Here is a 13,467-nt window from a genome sequence, read left to right as displayed (position 1 = left end):
GACTGCCATGTGAGCGAACAAAAAAATCCGTACCAAAACCTATCAAAGTTTGTATTAAAATCTTAAATATTGCCAGGTTGGTTTTCATAGCATTTTCACAAGGTGTTCATTATTGTAAGTTATAAGGTATTCTTTGATGGTATTTATTTGTTCCACATTATTCAATGCTGTATCCTAGGACCTACCATAGATCCATATATGAGCTATGCGAGATAGAAAAATCATCATAGAGGACTACCTAAATTATATTATTTCAGTGTAGATAAGGGAAGGGCGGGTTCAAATAAAAACATGACAGCCAGACAAGCCAGTGAATGAATCAAACTGATTTGCATATGAATGGAGTGGAAATTAGCCGTCTTTGTGATCTGTAATGTAAGTAACTTTAATGTGTCAAGCAGATTACACGTTTTCTTTGCCATTTCCGAAACATAGCAATGTTTAAGACATGGATTTCATGTTGTAATGTTAACAAGGTACCCAAAAGTAGTTTGAATTCATGTTTTCATTTTATTAACTAAACATAACTTGTTTAAACAGTGAAACTGCCGTGGAAATCAGCCTTGTTTCCATAGTGATGATGAAAAGAACGTCATTTAGGCTGTAATGATCTCCAGAATGCTAATCATTAGGTCATCACACCGTTGATATAGCAACGCTAATAGTTTATCAAATTCCATTGTGACGTTGAGGGGGACACTATTTGGCCGGGGGACATTATTTGGCATGACAGGCCCCGTGTTGAGGGTCAGTGTGGCGGAGGTGTTGTTGCCTACCCTCACCACCTGAGGTCGGCCTGTCAGTAAGTTCAGGATTCAGTTGCAGAGGGAGGTGTTCAGTCCCAGGGTCCCAAGCTTGGTGACGAGCTTGGAGGGGACTACAGATGTATGCTCTTCATTTGATCACTCTGTTGTTGCTGAGAATTTTCCTGCGCCAGAGGGTTTACATAAATTCATGAACGCTGAGCTGTAGTCAATGAACAGCATTCTCACATAGGTATTCCTCATAGATATTGGGTGTTTTGACTGCAGCCTTTCAGTGTGATGTTTGTGTCTTTTGGACAAACATCAGTTTTTGCAGTGAAATTATGGGTCAAAAGAAAAACTTGCACAAGGTAATGTAATTTCCTTGGTGATGATGAGGATGAGTGGCATTTGTTATTTCAATTTTCTGCAGGTGATTTTGACGTATGCGAGTGTGGCATGCCGTGCCGTGATGTAACGCGTGAAAAAAATACTGCATCTGTATTTGTGCATATATAATATATGTGTGTGAGTATGGGTCAGATTCTTACCCGTCAGAGGATCTCAAGACCCCTACACTTTCACTTACCCATTCCTTATAGACAACTTCAGCAACATACACCTCCTAAAACATGAATAACTGCCAAGCAGCAGTGTATATTTTGGCCTTGATCATATTTAAAAGAAGTTTATCATATTTTATTATTTTTCCCTAAGGGTCCAAAAAGTGAGGGATAAATTGTGAGCTGAAATATTTAGTTGGAACATTGCCTGCATACTGTAATACTTATCCTATAAATAATGTGCTTTTAAGGGTTCAAAGCGTAACCTCAAACAAAGATTGCTGTTGTAAAGGCATTGTAAAACAATATCAGAGAACAATACAGAAGGAAATGTAATGATCTAGCTAGCGACAGTTATATAATCGTTAACGTATCTTCCTCATACTGCAGATATCCGTCATTACAAGATATTGGGTAGCCATGGATACCACACCAATTATGCAGCATGGTCTTTTTGAGAAAACTGTAAACAGAATTTTTATATTGTGTATTGAACATTTCTCTAACATAGAGCTCATACTGTTCGGAATATATTCCGAATATATTCTCTATCAACTCTGAATGCAGAGGGGTTATTTCCCTTATTTTTTGAGGGAGCACTGGTTGCCAAATTCAAGGTCTTTGGATTAATTATGCAGTTTATATAGTTTTTCTTATGTATACTGAAATTGTACTTTTGAAAAATGGGAACGCATCTTCCAACGGTGAATGGAGGAAGTGAAGAGAACAGCCATGCCTCAATTATAAAAAATATGTCATTTTCACAGGACAGAAGTTGTCTTGTGATTTCTTTGTCTGAACATGAATGTGTGTAGAATATCTCTCTTTGATAAAACGTCTTGTCGTGGAATTATTCTTATCAAAAGGAGAGACTTTTACATTTATTCAAAACAAGTCAACTTTATTATTTAATTACTGCAGTAATGGAGCTTGCCAACGACCCTCCTGTAGGTGATTCGTTGAGAGCCCAACCAGCAGGACTAAGCCACAGCATTTTATAGTAAAGTCCATCCTCCTGGATGTTCATGACAAATCACAAATGTATGGAATGGGTCACAAGGTTCGGATTTGTATGAAAGATACTAACAATTCACAGCAAACAGTATCTGCTGTAAAGACTATTCTCATTGTGTAGAGACCAGGGTCTGGCCCCCAACTCCATACTGGAGCCATCTCCCCCTGGTACCCCAGTATAGAAACATTAACTCATGCTGTGGTCTTGTTAGACTTATCACCCAAAGACATCGTAAATCTTCTGTCAGTGTTAGATCTCCCAGAGGCCCATCCTCAGTAGAACACATACAGATGAAAGTGTTCTAAGAACCCCCTATTCTGTAGCACAAAACTGCCATTTGATGCAATAACAGTATTATAACATAATCTTGTCATTTCTCCACCATAGTCTTCTTTCAATACAAATATCTGTCTTTGTAGTCATACACGTACAGCTAAGCTGAAAAGCTCAGCTTCATAAGCACGTGTCAGAACAAGTTAACAGATATCGCTCATTTTTATTTTCAATACATATTTGATAAAGGCCTATTTTCGGAGACACGTATCGCATTAAAGTATTTTCTTCAATCTTATTTTGTTGACCACAGTGAACAGTAAGAAATCGTCTAAGGAAAAAAGTCAACTTCTCTTAGTAAAATAAAAAATGATTGGAAAAGAAAATGCTTCAAATTGTTCCTTTTTCTTTTAAAGCTCTTCAGTGTTACGCATATCACTTAATTGAATGCAAAATACATAACAATCACAACCTGAACTCTTTCAATGCAGGGCTCATTTATCAAAGATAAGTCAGTCAATACAAATGGTTCACATTGACACTCAAACAGCATTAGAACAAAAACAGTTTGGAAAGGAGGACCGGTCAGAGTGAAAGTACTCTACTGTTCATTGAACTGCCTCGACAATGCTGAAATAAATAATAAACACAGAAATGATCAGTAGAGTGTGCGGAATGTCTTTCATTTACTTTATCCAGCATATTCATATTTTTAGGTAGTTTTACAGGTGCACATAGAGACACAAATCATCCCAAATTAAAAGATACATCATACTTTGTTCTGCACAACATCTTATTAAAATATAAGTATCCCTTTCCTCTAGGGGATCGGTGTCCCTATACCGGGACGGTTGTTGCTAACGTGCGCTAATGTGACTAGACTGACGTTGTATGTAACAGCCAACTTTCCAGGACATTGACATGTCTTATATGGGCAGAAAGCTTAAATTCTGGTTAATCTAACTGAAGTGTCCAATTTACAGTAGCTATTACAGTGAAAAAATACCATGCTATTGTTTGAGGAGTGCACAACAACAACAAAAAATGTATCGCGGCAACTGGTTTGATACATTCACCTCAGAAGGTAAATAATGTCGTTACATTCAGTAAACTTGCTGAGGGTCCCAGAGATAAAATGTAGCGTAGTTTTGTTTGATAAAATCAATTTTTATATTCAAATGTAGAAACTGGGTTCTACAATTTGAACCCCTGCTGTGTCTGGCCCCACACCCACCACACCTGGCCATCTAGATGTGTGAAGGTTAGTGTCTTTTCTTTAGGGAAGCTAATTATCCATCATAACATTCATGGGAGTGTGTAAATTGAAATATTTTATTATCATATAATTGTTGTATGTTCTCTATAGTTATGTACTTGAAAATGTATCAATTGACCAATTCGGCACATTTGGGCAGACTTGATACAATTGCATTTTGATACAATTACATTTTGTGCAGTAATGCAATGCTTCATTGGATCAGTCTGAAACTTTGCACAAACACTGCTGCCATCTGGTGGCCATAATCTAAATTGCGCCTAAACTCCTATGCGATTTAATGGCCTTTCTCTTGCATAAAAAAAAAAAAATGAAAACACATGTTTTTTTGTTTGTATTATCTTTTACCAGATCTAATGTGTTATATTCTTCTCATTAATTTCACATTTCCACAAACTTCAAAGTTTTTACTTTCAAATGGTATCAAGAATATGCATATCCTTGCATCAGGTCCTGAGCTACAGGCAGTTAGATTTCGGTATGTCATTTTAGGCGAAGATTTCAAAAAAGGGTCAGATTCTTAAGAAGATCGTTTCATTTTAGTTTTTTGTTCTCCATTAGATCATCATCATTGGGGGGGACACATTCACTTCTCCCTATAGTCATTTCCTCCCTTGTCCTAGGAAATGGTGCAACACCTTGTCGTGACCCTACACAGTGCTTCCTTGTGTCAACTGTTCTGGTAACACTTTACTGAAACCCTGCAGGCATCATGCTTAATAACTTGTTATACGCATGAATTAGTCTTTTATAATGTCCTATAATAAAGCTTATAATATGTTATGTATCTTTATTACTTCCTCACCAAGACCTATGTCACGTTTGCTCAACCTCTGTGTCACTCACACACACCATCTCTTCGGGAAACTTTGTGAAGTCTTGAATCACTACTTGGGGTGGCATGGGCATTGGCATGGGCACAGGCATAGTCACTTTCGGGCCGTGGACAACGCAATTCTTCTGCATCTCTACCCCAAGGGCGGGAGACGGGACCTCGCCGAGATGCCTCCGATACTGGACGAAACTGCACGTCTTAAGAACAATGGCGATCACATTTTTACCCATCAGTATCCCAGACACCCTGGAGTCCCTATAGAAAACCATGTTCCCGCCGCGAATGAAGAGAGTGATAATGTTAATAGTCACCAGGCTGAGAATCGGGTAGAGCATCATCTTATGGGGCACGATGTTCACCCCTTGCATGCTGATCTCGCTCAGCGACACGCACGGCAGCACCAGCAGCAGGATGTAGCAGTAGAAGAACATGAGTCCCTCCACCCATAGGGGAAGCCCTCTCCTCTGAGGCTCCCATAGGTTGGCCTGCACGTCCAGGACGTCGAGCAAGTCCACCACCACCCAGAAGAGTCGACACCGGATCTCCTCCTTCTTCTTCTGCGGCCGCACATACTCCATGTGGTCAATGGCCACCAACGTGATGTAGACCACGGGCACGCAGATGGACAGAAGCAATGTCAGCGCCTTCCGTGCCACCCCGTCCACGCCGCCGCCAGTCCAACCGTCCAAACTTCCCCTCTTCCCGTCCTCGGCCTTGTAGTTCTGGTAGACAAAGTAGACCTTGATCTCCAGGACGAAGACGTAGAAGAACCATAGGATCATGGTGTAGCCACGCTTGGAGGTCCGCACCTCAGAACCCACCCACACGGCCACGTAGCGTAGGACGAGGAGGAAACAGATGTCCCCCACAAGGACCATGATGCACACACCAATCTTCCTGGGCCCCTGGTTCTGCTCCACCAGGTAGGCGTCCATCAGCACCATGCTACCCATGATCAAGATGGCCGACAAGCACATATGAGGCTTGTTGGCGGGCGGTGGTGGCACCATACTGACCAGGGGGCGAAGGTCAAAGAGAAAAATAGGTCCAAGAAAGAAGTGAAACCAAGATCCAAGAAGAAAGGACAAAACACAAGTCAAAGGAAAATGAAGTTCCAAGAAAAAGACATTGGTCTAAGAAAAAAGAGTAAAAAAATAAAATAAATGAAGGTTGTGGGACAAAGCAAAAACCTTGGTTCAAAGAGGGTTGCGTATTATAATAAATGTGTGGTAACTGTCTCTGTTCATCAGTTCATTTTAGTCCTGTTGGTTGAATCAGGTATATACCACCAGTTGGTTCAGATAGTTTTAGTCCCATCAGATGAGTACAAAGTCAGATCCACTTGCATGACCGGCCATCATTTCCCCCAAAATACCCTCGTAAATATGAATAGTTATCCTTCTACCTCTATTCAGTACTTAGCAAGCAGGGAAACAATCAAGCAGAGTAACTTTGAAACCGCATTGCTGCCTAGGGACTGTAATAAACAAAAAAATCCTTACTGACAATAATATTTTTTGCCCTAACTCTAAAACTCTACACTCTAAACACAATACCTCCACGTCATTGATTTGTAGTCCTTTAGTATCTGCAGTAACTGGGAATTGCTCTTGTATTACTTTAATGTTCTTGTAATTCTGTCAGTGGTTGATATCATTTTAGATGTTGTACATTGTAGATAAGTTGACGCATAAAAAGCTCTTCCCGAGCAGTTAGAAAAAGCGCAATGGTTTCAGCAATGCACTTACACTTACGTCTCTAGTCATAATCAATCAGAAGGATTCTCAGCATTACATTTCCGGTTGGATGCCAATGTGGAATTGGGAACTCCAGCACTAATTCCATACAGTGGCACGGAGTGAAAAAACATGATGGATAGGGTTCATTATCTGAGTGTTGGATATCCACTGCAAAAAATTATAGGTTTCGTCTCCATTGTAATCCTCACACGTTCCCAACACTGTGATATTCCCAATATATTGTGTTGACAAAAGGAAATGAAAAACTGCGATTCCAATGTTCTCTTTCCGCTGACCCACAAAATCATCCCCCGAACTCCCCTTTTGAGTCATAAAAGGGAAGAGGGACCTGTGTGTGCAACCTCAAAAAGAAAGAACTGATAAAAGTTTCGCTTTCAAGTTGAATCCCTGAAAAACAACAAGCCTCTTGTCCTTTTCAATAACAAGTGCTCTCACTTCAAAGATGCTCTCCCCTTGACAACCGAAAGCTCTTCATGCGGAACAATAAAAAGAATGTGTCCCTTTGACCAACTATCTGTTCAGGTGTGTGTCCTAGAATGTCCACCGGAATGCGGTCAACCCTCGAATGCCGGACGTGCCCTACTGCCCATTGAGACACACACGGCCATCAACGAAAAGCCCTTTTCCCTCCTGTGTCATCTTCTTTCCCCCTCCGAAAACGGAGTTGCGAATGGCCATCACATTGTCACAGCACTGTCAACTCTCCCTGTTTCAAATGTCCTCTTATGTGAAAATCTCTAAATATTTGCCCTCCTTGCTCCTACTCGAGGTTCTGTTTGTCTGTGCCTTCTCAAACTAGGTCTGCTGGAATCTCTTTTCGCTCCTCCTCTCTTGCCTCTCTTCCTTCCCCCACTCGTGTGCGCTCAGCCGTTGGATGGCGAAGAGGCATGCTCAGAAAGCCACAGCTGCAGGAGGAGAGAGAGCGAGGGAAAGAGAGATAGGGATGTAAGGGAGCGATGGTGATGGTCATGTGTGAGCTGCCTCCTGCCATCAAATTCTCTTCTCTTTTTTCATCCCTTCTTTTCCCCTCCTGGCCCATGCTCTTTAAAGCCCTCCGTCCCTCTCCTTCAGAGTGACTGATCCCTGCTGTGAAGTCCACCCAACCCCTCAGATGTCGAGATCCTCCTTTTATCAGGGGAGGGCAAAGACGCTCGGGGGGGGGGGGGGGGGGGGGGGATTCAATAACATACAAATCACACACACACTCCACTGAGACGAGTGACACACACCCCCACGCACACAAATCACACACACACTCCACTGAGACGAGTGACACACACCCCCACGCACACAAATCACACACACACTCCACTGAGACGAGTGACACACACCCCCACACACACGTCCCCTCCAGCGGCCCCCGTGTGTGTGTGTGTGTGTGTGTGTGTGTGTGTGTGTGTGTGTGTGTGTGTGTGTGTGTGTGTGTGTGTGTGTGTGTGTGTATGTGTGTGTGTGTGTGTATGTGTGTGTGTGTGTGTGTGTGTGTGTGTGTGTGTGTATGTGTGTGTGTGTGTGTGTGTATGTGTGTGTGTGTGTGTGTGTGTGTGAGAGAGAGAGGAGAAGGGGGAGGCTAAGCCTTGGCTGCTCTTTCAGAACCGTTGCACTGATTTCTTCAAGGGAACACAGGGGTGAGAGACAAGAGATACTCAGAGCACTTAATATACCACCATCCATCCAAAATGTGGGCGCTATTATGCACAATTTATAACAATAACAATAGGGGAGCACAGAAATAGAATCGTCAATAACTTAGAAATAGAATCATGGAACATTGAACTGAACATTGACTTAAATGAGGATGCCTGTTCCAGAAAATTTCTATGGCTGATAATTCATGCCTTACTCATTACAAGCCATAACCTGTGCCTCAACATCACAATCTCTCTTTTTGGAAAGACAGGCTCTTTCATTATTGATGAAAGACTTCTCTTTTCCAGAATTAACAGAGGGATCGTCAGGCATAAATAATAAATGGGCAAGAGGGAGGGCTAGCAGTGAGTGAAGGAGCTAGCTGCCGAGTCCCAGCGCTTCGCTATGCTAATAAGGCATGTAATAATAAATGGGGATGGAGAGATGGAGGGCTAGCGCCACAGTAGGTCTTTGAGCCAGTGTGGGGGAGCGTTAGCCCCAGCGCAAGGCTACGCTATGCTAATAAGGCATGTTTGATCACTTGGCATAAATCCTAACATCGGACTGTTAAGACACCCCCCAAGGGACAGGTTCTGTGATGCATTACTCCCAAATATGAGCACACAGGTCGGGGTTGGAGAGGGTTGGAGCGGGGTGTCGGGAAAGCCACCGGCCATCAGTTTATTGGATCGCGTGTCATTGACTCCAGACACTCTCCCTGTCGTGAATCCTTACACTAAACTATCTAAAAAACCAGTGAAGCAGAGACAGACTATCGTCCTTACCCACTGTAGTGAGGCACGAGCTGTATCCGAGTAGAAATGGAAAGTGTTTTCCACCAAGTAGATACATGTGTTAATTGTGCTTTGTAGCCTCTCTCTCTCTCTGCAGGGAAATCATTTAGTCTCTTTCTGCCTTTCCTGTAGGTTCCCTTTTCTGAGAAATACTCCCTGAAACCAGGATTGGTGTTTCATTGAGGTAACCACTTTTTTTCATTAGTATACTCTTAATTGTATCTCTTAAATGTTTTAACGTGTGTTTAATCTGTCAATTTGAATGTGCCATAACAATAAAATCATTTTAATTACTAATAAAAATAGCACTTTGATTCTATTACATGTTTTGTTATGACTTGGTTGGATATTCTTATGGTTTTTCTCACTGTCAACATTATCACAGCCAAAACCACTTAAAAATATACAATTATGTATAATCAATCGCAATGACACTGTGAAAGCTTTCAGCAAGAGGTAAAGTGCTTTCTTACTTACGATGTAATTATATTTTAACAGGGAAAATGGGACTAGTGATATAACATATCAAGAGGAATAACAGCTTGTTCGTTGGTTATTGAGATGGAAACTCCAAGGGGTGGCTTCTCATTTCCAATTGTGTCTAAATTCCTTTAATTGCAAGTGGCACCTTTCTTCTATTCAATGCACAAAGTGCCCAAAGTAGAGCTAACTCCATTACCGTAATGAAACAGGAGACGCAAATGCAAATTGTGAGGTTCTCAAATCGTATTTTCTCGAAGAGGCAATAAACTATGAGGGCGATATAACAGTTCCACAGCATCCAACAACACGCGTTACACATATGACTTCACGCGCCAATAAATTGGATGAACTAATGAAAAAATTATTTCTAGCTGAGAAAAAAATACCTTTGGAGGATTTTGGAGTCTCAAGGACTGTTTGATACAGGAGTGGAATTTCTGTTGCTCGTATAATTGTATCAACAGAATTGAAGGTGGAAGTGAGCAATTTGGGCAACATCGCACTCAACACCATCCAAACACAACATAATCTGATACCTGATACAGCTCAAATAGCACATAATAAGTCTATGAATCGTATCATCCCAGTGGCAACTTTTGTGAGTAGGGGTGAAATTGGAATGTGTCGTTCGAAAGGGAGTTTTTTACGGTGTATGGAAATAATTTTGACATGCAAAGAAATTAGTTTTTTTGTGAACCTTGAAAATTTGACAATTACAGTTCTCAAAGTGACTTTTCCAAATTCCACCTGTCTGTGAGTGTTAGGTTGTCTTATTGGCTGGGAAAACACTGGAAACTCACGACAGAGTTTGTGGAGAGAAAGTACCTAAGATTCCTAAAATGTCCACTGGGGCCAGCGATAATCTTAGCAACAGCTCATCTACTACTTGGCGCTGACCTACTTCTTCCTTTACCGTGAAATATTGATCCTGCCCGTTGGAGAGCTGTTACTTGTGTCTCATTGCCCCTCCATGTGGTTTACTTTTAAAGGCCCTGCCTCCAACCGAAAACCCATTTTCCAGCTGGTGCAAGCCCGGGTCCCGTGCCACCAAGAATTATGGCCATGGTCACGGTCGGTCAGAAAAGCATACCGTATCCATCTGCCGTGCTGTGGTCATTGGTGTGGATATAACATCTAGAAAATTGTGCTACATGTTTCCTGTGATAAATATTTGTTTCTGCATGTGTTTGTATACATAAGAAGGATATATGTCCTGTCAAATGTGTATCGGTGGTATAATCCACACGCTATACCACGTGCCTAATTTATTTATCTGGACTCGCATGTGCCACTCTGGGGCACAGAAGTAGAGCGCTGCAGTAGATACCCAGGCTGTGTCCCAAATGGAACCCTATTCCCTATGTAGGGCAGTACATCTCACTAGGGCCCATAGGGCTCTGGTAGAAAGTAGTGCACTATGTAGGGAAAAGGGTGCTATTTGGGACGCAAACCCCCCGTGAACCCCATGGAGAGAGGCTGTTCATTACTGACGATGGCCATTTATGTTTAAGTGCACTTCAAGTTCCATTGTAATTTTCTCCCCTTTGAAGAGAATATTTTTTCCTTTGAGTGATCACCTGGGGCTTGTGTAAGTGTGGTGGTGGTGGGGGTCGGTTCTTGGGAACACTGGTGGTTATTTATAACATGTAACCACAACCGTTCATGTCACCTTTTTCTTTACAGAAAGAGCACCGAAAGACAAATTATGTTTAATGTAGCCTGCTGTACTACAGTTCATTACCATATTGGATAGTGAGTCACACTTGCTTGACTGTAAGAAATGTACCACTTACATTTTATAAAAATGTATGTTTAGTCAACCAGCGTTTTTTTCCCCCCGTATTCCTTTTCTATTCTCTTTTGTTAGTCTTCCCGGTTTTGACCCCTGCCTGACTCTGGACTACTTTCCCGCCTGCCTGATCATCCTGCCTGCCCTTCGGTACCTATTGGACTCTGAACTGGTTTTAACCTTTCGCCTGTACACGACCATTCTCTTGCCTACCGCTTTTTGGATGAATAAACATTGTAAGACTCCAACCATCTGCCTCTTGTGTCTGCATCTGGGTTTCGCCTTGTGCCTTGATACACCTGCTCTTTCCATGACAGACTGACCAGGTGAATCCAGGTGAAAGCTATGATCCCTCCTGATGTAATTTGTTAAATCCACTTCAATCAGTGTAGATGGAGGGGAGGAGACAGGTTAAAGAAGGATTTGTAAGCCTTGAGACAATTGAGACATCGATTGTGTATGTGTGCGATTCAGAGGGTGAATGGGTAAGACAAAAGATTTAAGTGGCTTTGAACGGGGTATGGTAGTAGGTGCCAGGCGCCCCGGTTTGTGTCAACAACTGCAAAACTAACAGCGTTACATAGTGTTTCCATAACTTTCATCCAAATGGATTATGTCCAACCATAGAGAGAAACCATATGAAAGAAAGTGATGGTAGCACTTTGTTATGGTAACATGGTGATGGTAGCATTGTTATACATTGTACTTTAGTAATTGTACAACAATGAAGTTGAGTTTTTGTTATCACTCAAGCAGTATAAGCAGCAGTCTGTTTTCTTCTTGTGTTGTTACAAAAAAACACTCAACACCACTACTATGTTTTTCACTTCAGGTCCCCTCTTCATTAGGTGTTTTGGCGCTGCAATTATTATGCAGTTAATAAGAAGTACCTTATTAATAAGATGTTGTAACTACTTTAATCACAGTGTTGCTACACAGGAATAAGAACAACAATGTTGGGACTCATAAAACGAGTGTACAAAGTCAAAATTGGGATAGAAATGAGTCATCAGAATCTTCATGTTTCATTTTAATGACCACGTGAGTCAGTAATCAGACCAAGATTCCCAGACACCAGAAATCTTACAAATGTATCGTCTGACCCACAAATGTGTTATTTTTTAAAGTTTTAGATGGGATGGAAACATTAAAAAGTAATGAAAAGATGCTCTGGAAATGAAAATGGATGAATGAAATTAGCCCAATTTACTCCGCCATAGATTTCCTCAGAAGCACACCCAAACCCAGTGTCTACAGTAGGTCCAAATATTCTTATAGCGTAGTTCTTTCCCTAGTCTCCTTTCCAACTTGGCCCAATGGGTCTGGACTAAATAGGTGCCAGCAGTGACGTGGAAACATGCAGTGCATCTAAAAAGTGGCCTCCTCTCCTCCTCTCCTCTCCTTTTCCTGCACTGACAGGATAGGTCAGAGTAATGTTGTGGTTGCCACCAGGAATGTGCTTTTGTCCTTCAAGTTATTTCACGTAAGTGCAGATGAAGGAAAGGAGATGAGGAGAGGAAGCCATTTTAGACTATTGAGATGTACCCCTAAATACAATCCTTTCCTCTCACCTATCAGAGGTCACAAGGGGACTTAAAAAATATATATGATGTTTTCAAGGGTTATACTGTTGTAATAGGAATTAGATTAGGAGTGTTTGTAACGTGTTCAGACATTTGATTGTGCTATTTAATGTCATTCATATAGGGGAAATCAGATATAGAACATGTTTTGCAAGCCTGGCATTGTCACGTCCTGACCAGTAAAGGGGTTATTTGTTATTGTAGTTTGGTCAGGACGTGGCAGGGGGTGTTTGTTTTATGTGATTCGGGGTTTGTTGGGTTATGTGTTATGTAGAGGGGTGTTTGTTTAGAGTGTTCCGGGGTTTATGGGTTATGTTTTAGGTTATTTCTATGTTAGATCTAGGGTGTTTAGTTCTATGTTTAGTTTATTGGGATTGGCCTTCAATTAGAGGCAGCTGTTCCTCGTTGCCTCTGATTGAAGGTCCTATGTATAGGGGTGTGTTTGTAATGGAAAGTGTGGGAAGTTGTTTTTGCATAGCTGTGTGTAGCCTGCATTACTGTTTGTCGTCCGTTCGTTTTCTTGTTTCATAAGTGTTCTAAATAAAGTTAAAATGAGCACTCAACCCGCTGCGCCTTGGTCCACTTCATACGACGGACGTTACAGGCGTTGCATCTCCTTTGCAAAAACAGAACGAAAACTCTATTGGTGCTTCGAATGCCTTAAGCTGTTTATGAATGTGTTATATGGTTCATATGCTCAGTAGGGTGCCTGAAGCGTTACCTA

General features: G+C 41.6%; 1 protein-coding gene across 1 annotated transcript; it reads right to left on the bottom strand.

Annotated features, from left to right (window-relative positions):
* Positions 1–4,413: 4,413 nt before the first annotated feature.
* Positions 4,414–5,824, bottom strand: LOC115178691 (transmembrane protein 121-like). Its single transcript, XM_029739962.1, has one exon. It carries the CDS (start codon positions 5,713–5,715, stop codon positions 4,687–4,689), a length of 1,029 nt encoding a protein of 342 aa, XP_029595822.1. The 5' UTR covers positions 5,716–5,824; the 3' UTR covers positions 4,414–4,686.
* Positions 5,825–13,467: the final 7,643 nt, after the last annotated feature.

The sequence above is a fragment of the Salmo trutta genome, chromosome 38 (assembly GCF_901001165.1).
Source record: "Salmo trutta chromosome 38, fSalTru1.1, whole genome shotgun sequence".
Lineage (NCBI taxonomy): Eukaryota > Metazoa > Chordata > Actinopteri > Salmoniformes > Salmonidae > Salmo > Salmo trutta.
The sequence above is the reverse complement of the archived record's forward strand: the minus strand, read 5'-3'. Positions and strand labels throughout refer to the sequence as shown.